The following is a 20,247-nucleotide window of genomic DNA, read 5'->3' on the forward strand; positions in this document are numbered from 1 at the left end:
CCTCTTCCTCGGTTGGAGACTCCAGTTTGCAGGCCCCCATCCCTCACCCAGGTCCTCACCAGTGGGGTAACTGGCCAGTCCTAAAAACATGCTCATGAGGACAGGCTCCCAGAAGGGGATCCAGGTCTGGGGCAGCTGGGGTGCCATCACAAAAATGGCACTGGACATGGCTCCTGTGATTAGCAGCCGGACAACCTTCAGGAAGTCGCAGCCGAGGGCATGTGGTGATCACATGCACAGAACCCATCTGAGATCTTTTTTTTCTCTCTCTCTTTTTTTTTTTTTTTTTTTTTCTCCTCTCTCTCTCTCTCTCTCTCTCTCTCTCTCTCTCTCTTTTTCTTTTTTGGCCTCACTGCATGGCTTGTGGGATCTTAGTTCCCCAACCAGGGATTGATCCCTGACCCTCAGCTGTGAAAGAAAGGAGTCCTAGCCACTGGACTGCCAGGGAATTCCCCCCATCTGTGATCTTGACCCCATCCCAACTGCAGGCAGCTCCAGTCCCATCCTTAGCCCCGTCCCTACCCTCCAACCCAACCCCATTCTCATTCCCAACAACAAATTCAATCCCATCCTTTTATTTATTTATTTTATTTACTTTTGTGTGTGTGTGTGTGCCACACCACATGGCTTGCGGGATCTTAGTTCCCTGACCAATATAAAATAAAAATTAAATTAAAAAAAGAAAAAATGAAAAAAAAATCCTTTAGATACTGTGTAGAGAATGGACTGCAGGGGCAGGGGTTGGGTGGAGTGTGGGTAAGGGTTGAGGTTGAGCTGATTAGAAGTCTGTGGCAATAAGCCAGGTGAGACATGATGTTGGCTTGGATCGGGGGGTAACCATGGTTGAGCAAGAAGGGGTCAAATTCCGAATATATTTTTAAGGTAGAGCCAACACGATTTGCTGATGAATCAGATGTGAGATGTAACAGAAGGAAAGCTATGGAGGGCGATCCCAATGTTTTCGGCTTGAGCAGCTAGATGAAAATGGACTTGTCATTTACTAAGTTGGGGGAGACCACGGGAGGAGGAGATGCGGAGTGTAAGAGAGATCAGGAGCTCAACTTCAGATATGCGGAAATTGAGATGCCGCTTCTTTTCAAGTGGAAATGTTGAGTAAGTAGTTGGAGATACGAGTCTGAAGTTATAACATCATTATTATTGCTAGAGTCAGCCCCTATAAATATGATTCCTGGAATAAGTCTCAGTAAATATTTCTACTTAAATAGGCCTCAATAAATTCTAATTAGAGAAGAAGCCTTCAGTTGCTATTATTACTAGAGGAAGCCTCTATAAATAGAGTATTTTTGTTATTTGAGGAGGTCCCAATAAATATTTCTAGGGAGTAAGCCTCTATTAATATAACAGTTCCTAGCATAGGCTGTAATAAATGTTCTTATTATTGGAATAAGCCTCCCTAAATAGTCTTTTTTTTTTTTAAAGGAATTCCTTTATTTTTATTTTTTATTTATTTATTCATTTATTTTTGCCTGTGTTGGGTCTTCGTTTCTGTGCAAGGGCTTTCTCTAGTTGCGGCAAGCGGGGGCCACTCTTCATCACGGTGCGCGGGCCTCTCACTGTCGCGGCCTCTCTTGTTGCGGAGCACAGGCTCCAGACGCGCAGGCTCAGTAGCTGTGGCTCACGGGCCTAGGCGCTCCGCGGCATGTGGGATCTTCCCAGACCAGGGCTCGAACCCGTGTCCCCTGCATTGGCAGGCAGATTCTCAACCACTGTGCCACCAGGGAAGCCCAGTCTTATTATTTTATGATAAGCTTTAGTAAATCTCATGGCGGTTGGCATGAGTTTGTTGAATGAACTAATGAATGAGTGAATGAAGAGAAGATCTAGGTCATGAATGATGGATGAAGAGGCAGGTGCAGGACGAGGTGCAGATCAGAGTTCTGGTGCTTCTCCTTGGAAGGGTCCATCCAGGGAAGGGACAGGAGTTTGGGAGAGCCAACTGGAGATGGCGCGAGTGGGCAAGGAGGTTGTTTTTCACAGTTTTTTTTTTTTTTTTTTGGCCGTGCTGGGCAGCATGTGGGATCTTAGTTCCCAGGCTGAATTCTCTCAGTGGCGTTTTGGAGGGCTCCAAGGAGCTCTGGTTGTCTCAGCACAGAAAGAATTCAGCGAGAGGCAAAGTGGTGAGATAAGAAGCGATTTATTAGATTATTAGAATAGGACACTTGTGAGGCTTACAAGCGGGTGGGCGAGAGGGTGCCTCCCCGAGAACTTAGTGGGCTACCGTTTTATAATCAAAGGAAAAGTGGGGAGGGGGAGAAGACCACCTTCTTCCTCATTCTTGAGTAGTCGTCATGCTTCCATCATCAGCTCCGCCTCCAAGTTGGGCAGGGGAGTTTTTTTGTCCCTACATGGTCAAGCCAGGACTGTCATGGCACTATGGAAAAATTATTTCAGGTCTCAGTACAATGAGGGTCTTTCACTTTGAAATGTCACCTTTCCATAAATTATTGTTTTTTATGTGTGCAGAGAGCATGTCATAGGGGTTATGAACTTACTGAGCTCACTGGACAGGATGTGGGTCTCAGGCCACCATTGTTTTATTGTTTGGGGCATGTCTCATGCTTCTGTCGCATGGTTTTGTTGCTAAGCAAGCCTGCTTGGTTTTGTGGTTAAGCAAACCTGCTTTCTTAAGTGATCATTAACTTACAGGGGTCTCCCATACTTTTTCTTTACTTACAATCCCCTAGTGTAAGTAAATCCCCTATTTAACTAATCCCCTATTTAATTACCTACTTTGTCCCTTTATTCTGTCCCTATCATGACCAGGCATAGAACCCATGCGCCCTGCATTGGGAGTGTGGAGTCTTTACCACTGGACCACCAGGGAAGTTCCACAGATATTTTCATTTATCGTATTATCCTACTGTGATATTATGTTTTATAATAAATATATATTGTTGGGTCTTTGTCCCCACTTCTGGCATAGAGATCCTAAAACTCTTGGAATTTCCTAAGTTGTGAGAGCGAGGGGAACCAACCACATGATTAGAGGGTCAGAACTTGCAGTCCCACCCCTTGACCTCCTGGGAGGGGAGAGAAGTTGGAGATTGAGTTCAACCACCAAAGGCCAATGATTTAATCAATCATAACTATGTAATGAAGTCTCCAGAAAAACCCAGAAGGAGAGGAGGATTCAGAGAGCTTCCGGGCTGGTGAACACGTGCTTTCTGGGGGAGAGTGACCTACTTGGAGAAAGCACGGAAGCTCCGCACCTCTTCCCACTTACCTTGACCTGTGTATCTCTTCCATCTGGCTGTTTTGAGTTATATCCTTCTATAAAACACTGGTGATCTAGTAAGTAAAATGTTTCGCTGAGTTCTGGGAGCTGCTCTAGCAAATTAATGAAACCCAAGGAGGGGGCTGTTGGGACCTCTAGTCTATTGCTGGTTGGTCAGACGCACAAGTGACAACCTGGGCTTGTGATTGGCATCTGAAGTGGAAGGCGGTCTTCTAGGGCTGTGTCTTTAACTTGTGTGATCTGACACTTTCTCTAGGGAGATCGTGTCAGAATTGAGTTACTCGCTTGGTGGTGTGGGGAAAAAGCACACCCATCAGAATTGGACCTACACATGGGTTTCCTAGCAGTTGAACCCAGGGACTTCCCTGACGGTCCAGTGGTTAGGACTCCGCACTTCCACTGCAGGGGGCCCAGGTTCGATCCCTAGCGGGAGAACTAAGATCCCACACGCCGAGGGGTGCAGCCAAAAAAAAAAAAAAAATGGTGAACCTAGTAGGGTGGGGACTGTGTAATTTATCTCTGTGCCCATCCCTACAGGAACTGAGCAGGCGGGTCTACTCTAATGCCACCACCCCTGCCCCCCTCACCACACTTCACCCCTCTTTCTCTCCACCCGAACCCCTCAGGGACCACACGTCAGTAGTTTCCGTCAGTTTTATTAGACTCCAAAAAGTCTCTCTAATGGATATTCCATTTCTCTAACAACCCCCCCTGGTGGCTGGGGCCTTGGGTCTCCTCAACTGCCTCCACCAGGCCCTAGGAACCAGGATTTCAGGCCTCTAGACCCTCCTCCTCCTCTTCAGTGACCTGACTTTGACGTCCAGATGAAGTCGGGGCACACGTTTGGGTTCAGCGGGGAGTGGACAGGCGCCGACATTCATTCATCCGGTAGGCACACATGTAGAAAATTCCTGCGCGAGAAGAGATCCCGGTTGACCCCGCCCAGCCCCCCATCAGCCCTCCCAGCCCCTGCTCCCAGCCCGAGACACCGACACAGGATTCCCTTTCTCCCTGGTGTCCACAGGGCTTGGGGTCTGCCTTCTGGTTCAGTGCCGGGGGCGCCTGTGTGGGACCCCCCCATCATCTCACCCTCTTGAGTGCTGCCCGCAGTGCCACAGACACTGGCCTTCCCACCCCCAAACCCAGTACCTGCAAAGAAGGTCATGAGCAGGGCTACCCAGCCCAGGATGTAGGACCAGGAAAAGCGCCAGTCCCCGAAGCGGCGACCGAGGAAGGTGACAGTGACTCCAGTGTAAATGGCCAAGGCCAGCAGGACGAAAAAGGCTGGAGAGAGAGGTCGGTGGGCGGGAGGCGGGGGGGGTGGGGGGGGTGGGTGTGGAATGGGGATGGGAGCGGGTTTGGAGATGCGGGTGGGAATGAATAAATTGAGAAGGGGGTATGGGTGCAGGTAGGGATAAGGGTGAGGATGGGGGTTGAGTTGAAAGTGGGAGTAAAAATGAATGAGGAGTGGGGTTAGGGTGGGAATGCTGTGGGGTTGTGCTGTGCCGTAAAGAATCTGACTGGTCTTTGTGTCTGGTTCCTGGGAGGGAAACTCTAAATCCTTGGACTTTTCTGAGTACCAGGAGTGTCTCTGTTGTTCTTGGATCACACCTGAGTCTATGCTGATGAGCAGAGATGACTCGGGGACAGGAGCTGGACAGCAGAAAGACCAGCCGTGGGAATAGAGGGTTGGGGCTCTGAGCCGCTTGGAATCAGTCCAGCCTCTGGGGAGGAAAGGGGAGCTGGAGACTGAGTTCAATTACATGGCCAGTGATTCATGCCCTTGTAATGAAACTCCAGTAGAAATGCTGGATGCTGACGTTCACTGGAGCTCCCTGTTTGGTGAGTGCGTGGATGAGCTGGGGGGGGCGGGGACGGGGGGGGGGCGCTGAAGAGCCCTAATTCTGCAGGGAGCGTGCATGGAAACTCCATGTTCAGGACCCCTCTCCGGCTTCACGCCATGCATCTCTTTAGTTGGCTGGTCTTGAGTTGTACTCTTTAGAATAAAACTGTAAGTATTATGCTTTCCTGAGTTCTGTGAGTTATTCTAGCACATTTCTGAACCTGAGCAGGTCCCGGGAACCCCTGAAGCTGTAGCCGATTGGTCAAAAGTACAGGTGAGCTGGGGACCCCACTTGCAGCTGAAGTTGGGGCAGTCTGGTTGGGAACAGTGCCTTTAAACCTGTGGGGTTTGATGCCACCTCCGGTGGTTAGTGCCAGAATTGAATGGCAGTACACATAGCTGGTGTCAGAACTGACTGGCATTAGAAATAGTCCTGAAGTTGTCGTTGAAGGTGGAGGTGGGATTCGGGTGCGGGTGCAGCGGAGAGTGAGGAGCAGTGGGGAATGAACGTGGTGTTGGGGGCAGAGCTGGAGAGGGAGCTGGGAGAGGGGTAGGTGTAGGGGGTGATTCACTCACTGGAGGCGAAAAACACGATGCCTGCAGAGAAGGGCCGGGAGAAGCGGGTGAAAGTGGGCTGCTGAGCGAACGCCATGATGCCGATGATGATGCCAGAGGTGGCACACAGGGAGGACAGGATCATGAAGGCCCGGGTGGCATTCCAGTATGCTGTGGGAGCACCTCACGGTCACTCCTGTGCCTTCCTTGCCCTCAGTGGGGAAGGCTGTTACCTCTGAGGGCAGGAATGCCTCACCCCTCTCAGTATTCCTGACCTAGCTCCTCCTTCACCTCTCTGAAAAAGCCTTCCTCTTCACCTGGCAGACTCCTATTCATCCTCCAAAGCCCAGCTCCCAGATCCCCTCCTCTGGGAAGCATCCCTTCACCCCTCAGGCACCATCCTCACTCCCTGCTCTGGGTTGAGACTCTCTTTGCCTGTTTCCCTCTCCGGCCTGATTGCTCCCTGAGGACGGGGACCTGGTTGATTCTACACCGCAGACACACCCAGCAGAGGTTTGATTTGCACATGGGCCTGGAGAAGTGTTTGTTCAATGAATGAATGAGTGAATGAATGCCGATTTCTCATATCCTCCTGCTACTCACTCTCTATCCTCTCTCCCATGCTCCCTTTCCCTTCCTTCATACCACTTACCCATATTTGGAAATGTCCCATTTATTTATTTCTAACTTGTTTATGATGCCTATCTCTCTCCACCGAGTTCTCAGCTCTGTGAGGACAAGGGCCTGGCTTTCTCACTCACTGCTGCATCCCCAGCACCTAGTGCCTGGCACGTAATAGGTGTACAAGAAACATGTGGAATGAATGGAGATGCCCTGGGACCACTCATCATGATCTCATCTTCCGTTTGGCAACTGTCAAGTACGTGCCAGGCTCCCTTCCCATGTATGATCCTATTTATTCTTTCCAAGAGCCCTATGCTGTAAGTCATATTTTCATGCCCATTTTTCAAGTGAAGGAATGGAGGCTCAGAGAGGTGAAGTGATTTGCCCAAGGTCCCATAATTAGCAGAGGGACTGAAGTTGAGAGCCAAGCTCCACGCCCTCAGTCTTAACTGCTTTGTTATTCTGTCTCTCGGAGTACCCAGGACAATTATCACCCCGGGCAGAACGGGGATCCTGCCACTGAAAAAGCCTTAGATCTTTGCAAAATGCAGTCTTTTGTCTTGTGAAAGTCTAGGGGAGAACAATTCCTGGATACTTCTCCACGGATGTTGTTATGGGTTGCTGGGTTGCAGTTGTGCCTCCCCTTTCAAGTTCATATGTTGAAGTTCTAACTGCTCCCCGCCTCCTCCCACTGCCTCGGAATATGACCTTATTTGGAAATAGGGTCTTTGCAGATGTAAGTAGTTAAGATGAGGTCATACCAGAGTAGAGTGGATTTCTAATCCAATATGATTGGTGTCCTCATAAAATGGGGAAATTTGGAGACAGACACACACCCAGGGGAACATCACGCAAAGATGAAGGCAGAGATGGGCTGGTGCATTTACAAGCCAAGGAATACCAAAGGTTGCCAGGCAACCACCAGACGCTAAGAGAGAGGCAGGGAACAGATTCTTCCTCACAGCCCTCAGAAGGAACCAACCCTGCAGAGACCTTGATTTTGGACTTCTAGCCTCTGGATCTGTGAGGCAATAGATTTCTGTTAAGCCACCCAGTTTGTGGTACTTTGTTACGGCAGCCTTAGAAAACGAATACACGTGCCTCTGGGTATTTAAAAGTCTGGAGGACTTTTGGGGGATGTTATAGCCTATTTCTTTCCCATGGTTGGGCTAATGTAGGAGTGGAAAACACAAATGCCTCTGAGGCTTGGCTGCAGCTGTGAATAAAGGCAGGAGACGTCAGGCTGCATGGGGAACATGTATGTCCCACGTACCAACGATCAATTATCAGCTTCATCTTTAGATAAAACCTTCCCTATTCAAATCACAGTGTGGTTTCCGTCTCCTGAGGGGACCCTGACTGGTGTACCCCATTTGAAGGGGGCATTTGCTGCTCATACCCAGCTGACCATGGGCCTGGAAAAGACAGGCAAAACTGGATTATTCAAAAAGAGCTGCAAGTCCAGATTTTAATGTAAAATCTCCAGATTTTTTAAATACTGGTAATGACTTTGGAAACTTAAAAACTGCTATGCATACATGTCTTGGGTTGGGTTTGGCCTCTGGGAAGCAAGCTCAGGGCTCCTGCTCTAATTTTGGTGATCGGATTACATCAGCTATACAATGGATGAACAAATTAAACCTGCTGTTTGGACAAATACCCAAGAATCAATCGGGGTGAGGTATGTCCCTGAGGCTCTCAGTCTTGTGGTCATGAAGATATCAAATGAACTTGAAGACCTCCATCCAGCTTCCCTCTCTCCCATCCCCAGCAGAGGGAACTCAGAGTGTCTGGTGGTATTCCCAGTCTGAAGCAGGAGGAAAGGTAGAAGTGTGACAAAGGAGACAGCCAGAAATGAAAAGGATGCACGAAGTCAGCCAGATGGGGCTCTGAAACTGGTAGCCCAGGGCAAACCTTTCCACTTCTCCCTGCCTCAATTTATCCCTCCAGCAAATGGACAGGTTTGGTGAGATGGGGTAGGTGAAATCTGCCACGAGCCTGTCATATCACAGGGCTCAGTGAGGGTTGGGTCCTCCTCCCAACCCCCCCCCACCAAAAGAATTGACTTTTTGAGGTCAAGTATCATGTCTTAATTCATAGACACAACGGAACAGCCCTCTTAGTGTTGTTGGGACACCGAAGGGAGTTAATCCAGGCAAAGCGCTTAGAATAGCACGTAGGACACAGTAACAATACATGCCAGTTATTGTTATTATTATTATTACTACACTATTGTTGGATACAGATAATATAGAACATGTGATACACTATATATTATTAATATATTATATAATGTATATTGTATAATATATATTATGTAATATACTATACATCTCTATGCATCTCTCTTTCCATGTATATGCATGTATATACATCTGACCCTTGAACAGCACAGGTTTGAACTGTGCAGGTTCACTTACACGAGAATTTTTTTCAATAAATACATACAGTACTACACTATCCGCGGTTGGTTTAATCCCCAGATGCAGAACCACGGATACGGAACCGCGGATATGGAGGGTCGACTACATGACTTGAGCATCCAGGGGCTTTGGTATCCACGGCAGGTCCTCGAACCAATTCTCTGTGGCTACTGAGGACTGAGGGAAGACTGTACATATATACAAATATATATGTATATGGAAAGAGGCACATAGAGGTACATAGTATATTATAATAATATGTATTCTATAATATAGATTGCAGGAACCCTATACTGTAAGTACTATTTTTATCCCCATTTTTACAATATATAATGTAATATATACACGTATATATCTATATACACATATACATACACACACATATATACATATACACATATGTATTACATGGCTTGGCTCACAGCAAGTATTAAAAAGTATCTCATCCAGTATTAGCAAATTTAGGGTCCGTATTGCTTCTGTATCCTCCTGGTACCTAACATAGTTCTCGACACCTAGTAGATATTTAGAAAATGCTCTTCTGATAACCCCAGCCCCAACTGCTCTACCTGACCTCTATTTCATGCCAGGAAATGTCACCTCTCTACTTAACCTCTCAATCAGTACATCCTGTAATTGTACTAGAAAAAACTACTGAAATCCCAGTTCTGCCCCTTCCATGCTGAACGACCTTGGGCTGGACGCTTTCCCTCTCTGAGCCACAAGGTTCTCCATCTGCAAAACAGGTGGCCTTTCCACCGTAAGGTTCTGCCCTGCGGGAGGCTCTGATCCCAGGCACAACCCAGACCCCGCCCCGGATCCTCACCAATGCTCTCCGTCTGCAGGTAGCACTTGCTGCCCAGGCAATATCGCCACAGGCCCTGGTGGGCGAAGGCCCCCGACAGCCGGTACTGCATCCAGTGGTCTGTCGCCGTGGCCACCACCAGGAGGATGGTCCCCACCCAGGCGCAGAAGAGGCCACCGCCCATGAAGCTGTACATGGTGATCTGTGGGTAAGGGGAGAGATGGGGTCAGGAGCTGGATTCCCATGTCCTGGGGGAGGAGGGGCTGGGGGTGTAGATTCCTAGTCTGAGGGAGGAGAAGCTGGGGCCCTAGACTTCCAGATCCTAGGTGAGGAGGGAGCTGGGGGGCTGGGACATTAGGTCCCAGGGAGAGGAAGGAACTGGGCACCCGGATCCCTGGGTCTGGGGGGCAGAGGGAGGGATCTGGACTCCTGAGTCTGGGGTAGGAGAGGCTGAGAACCTAGACCCTTGGATCCCGGGGGGAGAAAGGGGCTGGGGGCCTAGACTTCCAGGTCCTAAGCCAGGAAGGGGCTGGCCACTGGGACACCAAGTCTTTGGGGGATGGAGGGGGCTGGGGGCCTGGACTCCCAGGTTCGAGGTGAGGAAGGGGCTAGGGCTAGGACCCCACCAAGTCCCTGCGAGAGAAGGGAGGCCTGGCCGCCTAGGTTTAGGGGGAGGAGGGGCCCATGGCTCCCACGCCTGGTCCCTACCTGAGGGGCAGAGCCTGCCCTGAACCCTCCGTCTGCCTCGGCCCCTCTGTGCAGACTGAGCCCAGTCAGGTCGCTGGCCTCTCTGCTCCCAGGGTCTCCCAAATCCCTTAAGCCTCCCCATACAATGGCCCCATGGCCCAGCAGCTTCCAGCAGGCAGAAGTGCAGTGGTGGCAGACGCCCCAGATGGAATTCGCTGAAGCAGGAATCCAGGCCCTCCCTCCCTGCAGCCCCTGGTCCCACCGGCCTCTCTCTGTGACCCTCCCAGCCACGCTAGCACCCTTTCACAGGCCTCGTTCCACGGCACCCTCGGGGTTAGCCCAAGCTGTGTAAGCACACACAGACACAAGACATAGGGACACTCAGCCATTTATTGTTCAACCCGGCCCCCCTCCCCCACAGGCAGGAAATGGGGTGGGGCTGCAGGGCTCTGGATATGTTGGGCCGATGGGGTTCTTCGCAAGTGGGGTCACAGGGCATGTCACCTTTGGGGCTGGGACAGAAAGGAGGTTGGAGACGAGGCGGGGCTGGCCGGGGTTGAAGATGGGCTGGAGGCAGGAGAAATCAAGGATGAGGGTTGGCTGGCCTTTAGGCAGATGGGGATGGGGATGAGGGAGCTGGGAATGAGGATGGGTCAGGGCAGAGACGGAGAATGGAATGGGGGTGAACGGCTGGGGGATGTGGGCCTCAGTGTGGCCAGGGGATGGGGCTGGCAGAGGCAGGTGGGAATGGCTTTGGGGTCAGGGCTGGGCCTGGGCATGGCTGGAGGAGCCCTGGGCATCGAGAGTGAGGTGAGCGTTGTCGCTGTAGTTGGGCACAGTGTCAGGAATGGGAAGAGGCTTGGGTTTGGGCTTGAGGTTCGGAGCTGCCTCCCTGGCTTGGGATCCTATGTCAGGTCTGGGTTTCACCAGGCGACTCGCAGGACCCCCTGCTGAGGCTGTGGTTTGGGAGGAAAAGGGATGGGAGCAGGATGTTTCTTGGGTGTCTCTGGCAGGGCTGAGGCCACCCTGGGCTCCAGGAACACCCTCCTGGTGACCCTCCAGGGCGCCCTCCGGAGTCCAGGGTGCAGGGTCCTCGAGGCCCTAGTACTCGGCCTCCCAGTCCTCAGCAGGCGGCGTCTCCAGGGGCGGCTCCGGACCCTGGGTGTCCTTCTTCCCATCCTGGGCGGGTGGTGTTGGTGATGGCAGCGTCACCGGGGGGGTCCTGGGGCCAGCCCCAGGGCTCCCCACCCAGCCCCTCTCTGCCTGCTCAGCCCTCCCAAGTCCCCACTGCCGCTGGCCCTGACCCCGGCCTGGCCTGCGTCGGACATCCCAGCCCCCGCGTCCCCTGGGCGGCCTCTTGGCGGTGCCCGGCTGGGCGCAGCACGCATTGGGGGCGCAGGGGCAGGAGGGCAAGGACTGCTGAAGCGTGTAGGCTCCCATCAGGGCGCTGTGCAGGAGGTAGGAGAGGGCATCCAGACGGACGGGCACAGTGACAGAGGCCAGGGTCTCGGGGAGCCCCAGGTGGGCTGGATCTGGGGTGCCCAGGAGAGAAGGGAACAGGGCTGGGAAAGGTGCAGGCGGCCACGACTCAGTCCCCAGGGACGGCAGGTTGTTCCTAGAATGACAAAAGGACAGGTCAGCGGGTCTCCCCATCTGCATATGCCTTCCCTACTGCAGCCTTTCTGCTTCCCGGCTTCTCCCAGAAGTCCATTTCTCCCCATCCTCAGGACGGAGCTGGCCTCTGACTTCCGGGCCCCTTTCTCTCTCTGTTTCTTCCCGTTTTCTTTACAGACAGACAGACAGACAGCTCTGCCAGAGCTTTAGCATCCCACAGAACGCGGTTCCCATTCCAGTCTGCCTCCCTCGCGGTGTGTTTGGGTAAATCATTTTCCCATTCCTAACCTTACTTTTTCATACCAAGAGATAGCTTCTGGTGGTATCAAAGGTGCCTATTAAAGGGCTGGGTCTGGGAAGTGTTCAATAAATGTGGACAATTATTATTTCTCCAGCCCTACGGCTGTGTCTGGCATCTTCAATTCTCCTGGTTCCTTCTCGAAATTTCTCTGTTCCACAAATATATTTCTAGCTCTCTCCCTATTTCTAAGCATCTCGCTCAACTCTCTCTGTCACCAAGATCGTCGAAGATTCTGTTTCTGTGTGATGATACCCAAGACTTTTTTTTTTTTTTTTCCTGATACTCTCTGGGTCTGTTCAACTCTCTTATTTTCTCTGTCCTCCCTCTTTCTGGGTCTTCGTGCCCCCCGCGAGAAGTCTTGCGTCTCTCACCCCTCTGGCCCAGTCCCTTCCTTTTGCTGTTCCATCTTCACCGGGGTCTTTCAAGTCTTTTCGAGCACCTTCGCGTCGATTTCTCCAGGGCCCAGTGACGGGGAGGCGTCTGGAAGAAGATGGGTGGGACTTTGTCAGAAAGAGGGCGTGGTTTGCGGGGCGTGCAGAGCCGCAGGAAAGCGTGTACGGCTGAGTTCGCGGGGTTCCAGTTCGTCAACCCCATGTATCTCACGTCGCAGACCCCGCCTGCCGGAGACCCAGGAGCCGGGCGTCCGAGCCTCAGGAGTGCAGGCCCCCGGGCCCTCCGCCCTCAGACCCAGGAGTCCCCGCCCCCAAACCCTCCTCCCTCAGACCCAGGGGTCCAGGCCCCCAGCCCCTCCCCCCTCAGACCCAGGAGTGCAGGCCCCCGGCCCCTCCCCCCTCAGACCCAGGGGTCCAGGCCTCCGGCCCCTCCTCCCTCAGACCCAGGGGTCCAGGCCCCCGGCCCCTCCCCCCCCCCAGACCCAGGAGTCCCCGCCCCCAAACCCTCCTCCCTCAGACCCAGGAGTCCCTAGCCCCCTGCTCTCTCTCCACCTGTATTCCTGGGCCGTGTCCTCAGGGGACCCGATGGTGTTCTTTAGGACTAAAGGGACATTTAGGGAAGTCTGGACATTGGGTTCTCCCGGGGGCAGAGGGGTTAGTAGATGGATTGGCAATCGTAGAGGCTGGATTTCACTCTCAGCTCCGTCTCTCACTTAACTTTGTGAGCTTAAGCCCTTCTAGTCTCTGTGCTTTTGAGAAACGGGACTAATATTACCTTCTCGGATCTCGTGAGGTTTAAAGGATGTATCACGTGTATAAAGTAGTCAACACATGATCTGGACTACAATTAGTCTCAACCAATGAGAGTTTCTTATTGTTATTGCTGGTGGTCGTGGTAGTATTTTATTGAGAAGCAATAGTCATTCTCATATCTATTTATTTAAAAAATATTATTCAGTGCCTGCTATATGCTACGCCCCAGGTTGGGCGCCGGGGATTTAGCCCGGGACAAAATACATGCACGCTAATGAAACTTTACATGTTGGGAGAGAAACACACAATACACAGTACATTTCCTATATGCAGGAGGGCTGTGAAGGTGTAAAGACAGGACAAGTGATATAGATGCACAGGGGGCAGAGGGTTATTTTATTTTATTTTTTATTTTTTGGCCATGCCACCGGGCATGTGGGATCTTAGTTCCCCGACCAGGGATGGAACCTGCGTTCCCCTGCAGTGGAAGCTCAGAGTCTTAACCACTGGATTTCCAGGGAAGTCCCCCATGGGCTTATTTTAGATAAGATGGTTAGAGAAGGATACTGTGGGACACAGCCAGCTGACCTGGGAGTTGATTATTCCCAGTGGAGGGACAAGCAGGTGCAAAGGTCCCTCAGGGTGAAGCAAACATAGTGTTTGAGGGACTGGGAAGCAATAAGCTAGGAGGAGAGGGACAGGTCTATTTTTAAAATATATATATATTTAAAATTTTGGAATACCTTCATATTTACAGAAAAGTTACAAAGATAACTTTGTAACTCACCCCGATTCCCCTCTTGCTATCTTCTTACATTATCGTGGAACATTTGTCACAACTAAGAAACCAACATGACTCTTAAGACTTCTCACTAAACTCCAGACTTGATTTGGATTTTGCCAGTTTTTACACGAATGTCCTCTTTTTTCTGTTCCAGAATCCAAGGCAGGATCCCACTGAGTCATCACATCCCCTCAGTCGCCTCTGTTCTGCAGCAGTTTCTCAGTCTTTCCTTGTTTTTCACAACTTTGACAGCTTTGAGGACTACTGGTCAGTTTCTTCTTTTTAACAAACTAGAGGTCTATTTTAATGAATAATTCCAATTTATTTAGTCCTCATTTCACAGAGGTTCAAACTGTGCCTCAGAGAGGCTAAGTAAGTTACTCAAGGTCACAGAGCTAGTCAGTAGCACGACTGGGATTTGAACCCTGGCTCCAGAGTCTGTGATTAATGGAGACACAAGTAGGAGGCAGACTGTATAGTACCTTCTAGGCTGACTTTGGAATTTTTTTTTTTTAATTCTGGAACATTGAGATGACTTTGAACATTTGTAAGCAGAAGTGTGACATAATTTATGTTTTAAGAAGAGCACTGTGCCTGCAGCTTGGAGAGTGGGTTGTGGTGGAACGCAAGAGTGGAAGCAGGAAGCCTAGGGAGAAAGCTGCCATCCTCCAGGCATGGGTGGTGACGGCTCCAAGGAGGGTGGGGGTAGTGGGGATGGGAAGATGTGAATAGATTTAAGATGTATTTTGGAGGGAGAACCATCAGGATTTGCTGCGGGGCTGCTGGACGTGAGTGATGGGGAATCAAGGATGATGCAAAGTTCTCAACCTGAGCGGCGCCTTTGAATATGAATTTTCTTACAAGAACTTCACAACATCCCACTTTGAGGATGAGAAATCCGAGACTAGCTTTCGAGTTCTGTGCTGGATGATGCTGGTGACGCCGAGATGACGCAGAACCGCTACCTGCTCTCGAAGGGCTCTCAGTCTTGAGAGGTGGGGGACAGACACCGAGATGGACAGTAACATTCTGGGGTGATGGGAGCCGGGACACAGGGAGGAACAGGACAGTGAGAGCCGGAAGCGGATTAAACGTTGCCTGGAGGCAAGGAGGTGGAGGGGGAGGTCGGGGGCCAGGAAAACATTGTTGCTAGCTTGCAAGGCGTGGGGGAGAAGGTCGGAGAGGTTTTTGGGTTTTTTGGGGTTTGTTTTGTTTTGTTTTAGAGGAGGTGGCCTTTGGGCTAGGTCTAGGGTGAATGGGTATTTGATGTAGAAGAAACGGCGCGAGCAAAGGCTAGGTGGCTGGAATCTAAAGATTTTTACCAAGAAGGCTGGCTTTCCTTTCCTGGCGCCTATGATTAGCATGCAGGTCTCATCCATCCGGTTAGGAAGCTTATGTCGAACAGGGCTCCGAAATAAGGGTTCGAATCCTCGTTCCGCTTCTTACTAGCTCTTGACCTAAAGTAAGCTAAGTCTCTGGATTTTTGCGACATAAAACTCAATTCCAGCGTAACGGCACTGCTTCTGGTTTTGTTCTGTTACTGTCGCTCCTGTTTCTGCGGTCAGGGTCCGACCTCGCCACTTACCATGTACCTGGCCCTTAAAGGCCCTCCTCCCCGAGCTGGGAGAGCGGAGGCGTGTTCTTGCGCTTCTAAGGAAATGCCCTTTACCCAGCTTTCAAAATTGACAGGCAAGTTCTGAAAAGTGACCAATCAATTCCTGCGTCGGGAGGGAACGAAGGTTCCGATTTGTTGGGGAACGCCTGCAGCAATAGGTTTGAGCTCCGCCCACTCCTTGTTACGTTGAACAGCGCGAGACGTAATCCTCAGCTCTGATTGGCGGGTAAGCCCACGTTGCTTCCGCGTCTCCTCCCTCCGTCCGTCAAATCCGGGGGGGGAGGGCTAGCACCCTCGCTTTTTGATTGGCTACGTTTCTGAGCGCGAGTCTCTCTCTCTCTCGCCCTCTGATTGGCTGTTCCTTTTCCGCGCCTTCTCCGGGCTGTTAACTGACTATTTTGCCCCGGCCTTTAGCAGAGTCCCTTGTCTGATCTCCGGCACGGTGGCAGCGTCCGCGTCCGGGGAGACCCAGTCTAGGCCTAGCGATGCTGAGCGAAGCTTGGAGGGGAGAGGGGTCCTCAGGCTGAGGGGAGTCCCATACAGGGATCTTCTTGGCCCACTAGGGAGCCTCATTGCCCCTTACCAGTCTTAGGACCAGTCTCTTCCTTTCACTGCCCCCTACAGGGCTCGGACTGTCAAAGTCCCAAGATTCGATCTTCAGGGCCTTCCCAGCCCACAGGGCTCACGGATTCCCTTAAGTCCCCATCCCACCCCCACCCCCACCCCCGCCTTCCGTCCCCCTGCAGGAGATCCCTGGGGGCCCTGCTCTCTCCCTTGAGCCTTACCCCACTCGTTCAACTTCTCCAACTTAGGGGCCCTTCCAGTCTTGGGGGTTTTCCACTACCCCAGAAAATGGCCGGGATCCTTGGCAAGAAGTTACTGGCGTGAGAGATTCGTGGGCTGAGGTTTGTGCTGGAATGAGTGCCCCTAGGTTTATGTGGCTGTCATGAATGCTTTTTAGACTGCTTGGAAGCTGGGATTTGCTAGAAGTGTCTGCTCAAGTGGCTGTGGGAGTCTGGAGGTCGAAGGGCCCCAGAAAGGGAGATCACTTAGACACTTTCACTTGCATTAACTCATTTAAATTCTCATAATTTAAAAAGTGCTCTGTTTGTTTTGCATTTGTATTATTTATCTTATAATACAGTAAAATTCACTCTTTTTGGCGTGCAGTTCCGAGTTTTGACAAATGTATAGAGCCATGTAACCATCACCACAAACAAGATCCAGCGTATTTTTATCATCCCTCCAGATTCTCTTGTGCTGCCTCTTCGTCATAACCTTTTTTTTTTAAGGTTTTCACCAGTTCTTTATTGAAAATGCACTCAAAATTTCACATCAGAATCATACTATATGTTGGAGGACTTTGTTGTATATAATTTATAATCATGCTTACTTGAAGTACTAGGTGAACTTTACCTTATACATTCCACATAAAATGTTAGCTACTCCAAGTTCTCTTATTGTCTTTAGAAAGCCTTTTTAAAAAAAATTTTATTAAAGTATAGTTGACTTACTGTGTTTAATTTCTGCTGTACAGCAAGTGACTCAGTTATACATATATATATATTTTTTCATAGTCTTTTCCATATATGTATATAACTGAATCACTGTGCTGTACACCTGAAACTAATATAACATTGTAAACCAACTATACTTCAATTAAAAAAAAATTTTTTTAAAGGTGACTACCATCCAAAAAAAAAAAAAAGCAGCAGAAGAGTCCAGGAAACCTCTTCAGACCCATCCACCCAAGTCCTCACATTTTTGCTCCACAACAGAGCCAGAGTTTGGACACCTGCCACTCAGAGCGCCATCCAGGATTAGCCAGAGAAGAAGCTTCCACCAACAAGAGGCCACTGCTGTGGCCACTTAGGTCAAGAGTCACTTGTCCCCATACATGGTGTCCCTCCTCTAGGCCCCAGTACTCTGGGAAACGGGGGCTGTGTCAGGGACAACTGGTCTCCCTCCCTTCTCCACGGAGTCCAGTCCCCGCTTAAAACCTCCACTGGATGGAGAGGGGAGGCGAAGGGATTTAAACGGAGTTGGAGGTGAAGATTTAAGACCAGGCTGAGTTTTAATAATCAGAGCTGACTGGACAGTAACAGAAGGTCTGAGATACTGTTAGGAGATAAGAAAAAGAGTTTTAACAGAGCATGATCGAGTCAGAAATCAGAAACGTAGACCTATTTTTTAGTTATACCTCCTGGCATTCATAGTCTCCAATTAACTGGCTATAGAGAGCATCTGGCAATGCGGAATCGCCAAGCTGAGTCTACTGGCTCCAAGCCCGTTGTCATTGTCGCTGTGTCTATCCATCCACACCTGCCTTTCCCCAAGAGGACAGGACACCACCACTCTCCTCCCCCAACCCCCCACTCCAAGTCCCAAGTCGTTATTGCAGAAGTCAGGACTTTAACACATGTATTTCAAAGTTACTGACCCCCACCCCCCGGGCTTCCCTGGTGGCACAGTGGTTAAGAATCTGCCTGCCAATGCAGGGGACGTGGGTTCGAGCCCTGGTCCGGGAAGATCCCACATGCCGCGGAGCAGCTAAGCCCATGCGCCACAACTACTAAAGCCCGTGCACCTAGAGCCCGTGCTCCGCAACAAGCGAAGCCACCGCATTGAGAAGTCCGTGCACCGCAAAGAAGAGTAGCCCCCGCTCGCCGCAACTAGAGAAAGCCCACGCACAGCAACGAAGACCCAATGCAGCCAAAAATAAATAAAATAAATAAATTAAAAAAAAAAAGTTACTGACCCCTGGTCAAACCTGTTGTCCTAGCAACATAATCTTGCAATTTCCCAGGTCAAACAAATTTTGAAGGGTCGCTCGGCAGGATTTGGGGGCAGAGGGAGGGAAACAGGCCCCTCCAGCATTCTGCCCCCTCTAAGTTTATTAAAAGGAATTCAGGACCTGCAGTGGTCATCCCTTTTAGGACCTGTCTGAGTTTGAATGTCACTTCTGCTATTTTTTTGTGTGAACCTGTCCCTCTCGAAGCCCCATCTATAAAATGAGGCAGTTGTACAAACTACCATGTATAAAATAAATAAGCTATAAGGTATGTTTTACAACACAGCGAATAGAGCCAATATTTTATAATAACTATAAACAAGAGTATAACTTTTAAAATCTGTGAATCACTATGTTTACACCTGAAACATATAATATTGTATATCAACTATACCTCAATTTTTAAAAAAAAATTTTAAAAAATGAGGCAGTTGCATTGGTTGATCCTACTCCATGGGTCTGTAATTCAATTACTCTGGGTATACTGGCTTCTGGTGGCCAACTTCAGTGCTTGCAGCTAGTTCAGTTTTTTATTTTATTCAGTACACAGAGGCACTGGCACACTTCGGAGGCAAAACATGTCAGCGTGGGCCTCCTTACCATATCATCATATGCAGTAACTACCAAATCCGGGCTCTGGGGGTGACTATGGAGGAAAAACAGAGAGCGCTTAGGACACAGTGAGCACAGCTCTCTTTTTTGCTACCTTCTTCTCCAAAGCTATTTGCATCCCACCTGCAGACTGGAGCTCCATGGCTCAGCCAACTGGGCTAGTCAGTTAATACCTTCCACAAGCTGAGAAAATTTAAAACACTATAGTTGCCATTAAACAAATGTAAGATGATAACTTTCTCTATTCTTCCGAATCAAAGAAGGACACCCACCATACATAACTCATCATACTTGATACTCAGATCATCGTACTTAAAGTCTGGGTAACAGTTTACAGTTTATAAAGTGCCTTCATCTGTGTTCTCTCTTTTTCTTAAAAATCATGTTTTTATTGAAGTATAGTTGATGTACAATATTACATAAATTACAGGTGTACAATAGAGTGATCCACAAGTTTTAAGGTTATATTCCATTTATATTATTGTAGAATGTTGGTTATATTCCCTGTGTTGTACCATACGTACTTGTAGCTTATTTTATACCTAAGGGTTTGTACCTCTTAATCCCCTACCCCTATACTGCCCCACCCCCCTCATCTGTACTCTCTTATTCAATCATTATAACAAGCCTTCCAAGTAAGGGTGTTACCTTCATTTTAATACATGGGGAAATCGAGGCTCAGAGAGAGAAAGTCACTTGCCTACACTTATTCTGATTAGTATGTAGTAGAATCTGGACACAAGTGCAAGTCCTTTGTCCTTTCCATATACTGCACCTGCCACCCCTCCTTATCAGGTCCCCTCTGCTCAACAAGCCACCAAGAGGCCAATATAAGGTCATGACCAAAAGCCTGGGCTCTGGAATCAAACCTTACTAATCCTGTGGCTTTGGATGTGTCTGTAACCTTCTCATGACTCAGTTTGCCCAACTGTATAATAGAGATAATATCTGTATAAAGGAACCCTTGGAAAATTCCAACTCAAAATCTTTTTCTTTCTTTTCTTTCCCTCTTTATCTAATTGCATTTATCCTTCTAAGGAGTAAAGACATCCCCTCCACCCCCACTCCCCCACCATGGTCTTAGAAAGGAAAAAAAAGATCAACAGAGGCCAGCTTCATGGACACAGCCTGACCACTCCTTCCTGCTGAGATGAGGTGACCAGCTAGCCTCTCTTTATATCTGAGATGACTG

The 20,247-nt window shown here is 49.7% G+C and overlaps 2 protein-coding genes and 1 long non-coding RNA gene across 3 annotated transcripts; 1 reads left to right on the forward strand and 2 right to left on the reverse strand.

The window, feature by feature from the left end:
• The first annotated feature begins 1,008 nt into the window (after positions 1-1,008).
• LOC309616490 lies at positions 1,009-20,084 on the forward strand. The gene is made up of 8 exons (XR_014237494.1): positions 1,009-1,113; positions 3,121-4,144; positions 4,281-4,552; positions 5,329-5,373; positions 9,547-9,714; positions 14,192-15,878; positions 16,465-16,557; positions 18,151-20,084. It is a non-coding gene; the product is annotated as an uncharacterized lncRNA (long non-coding RNA).
• On the reverse strand, positions 4,064-9,702 carry LIM2 (lens intrinsic membrane protein 2; the record flags this gene model as incomplete). Its single annotated transcript, XM_082367111.1, has 4 exons — positions 4,064-4,167; positions 4,406-4,540; positions 5,676-5,825; positions 9,393-9,702. The coding sequence occupies 4 exons, from the start codon at positions 9,700-9,702 to the stop codon at positions 4,106-4,108; spliced, it is 657 nt and encodes a 218-aa protein (XP_082223237.1). The 3' UTR covers positions 4,064-4,105.
• On the reverse strand, positions 9,742-12,734 carry LOC309616487 (piRNA-mediated silencing protein C19orf84). Its single transcript, XM_082367110.1, has 2 exons — positions 12,480-12,734; positions 9,742-11,808 (listed from the first exon to the last, which is right to left on the reverse strand). Exons 1-2 carry the CDS (start codon positions 12,512-12,514, stop codon positions 11,295-11,297), a joined length of 549 nt encoding a protein of 182 aa, XP_082223236.1. The 5' UTR covers positions 12,515-12,734; the 3' UTR covers positions 9,742-11,294.
• Positions 20,085-20,247: the final 163 nt, after the last annotated feature.

Source organism: Balaenoptera borealis, assembly GCF_965194805.1.
Source record: "Balaenoptera borealis genome assembly, chromosome: 19".
Lineage (NCBI taxonomy): Eukaryota > Metazoa > Chordata > Mammalia > Artiodactyla > Balaenopteridae > Balaenoptera > Balaenoptera borealis.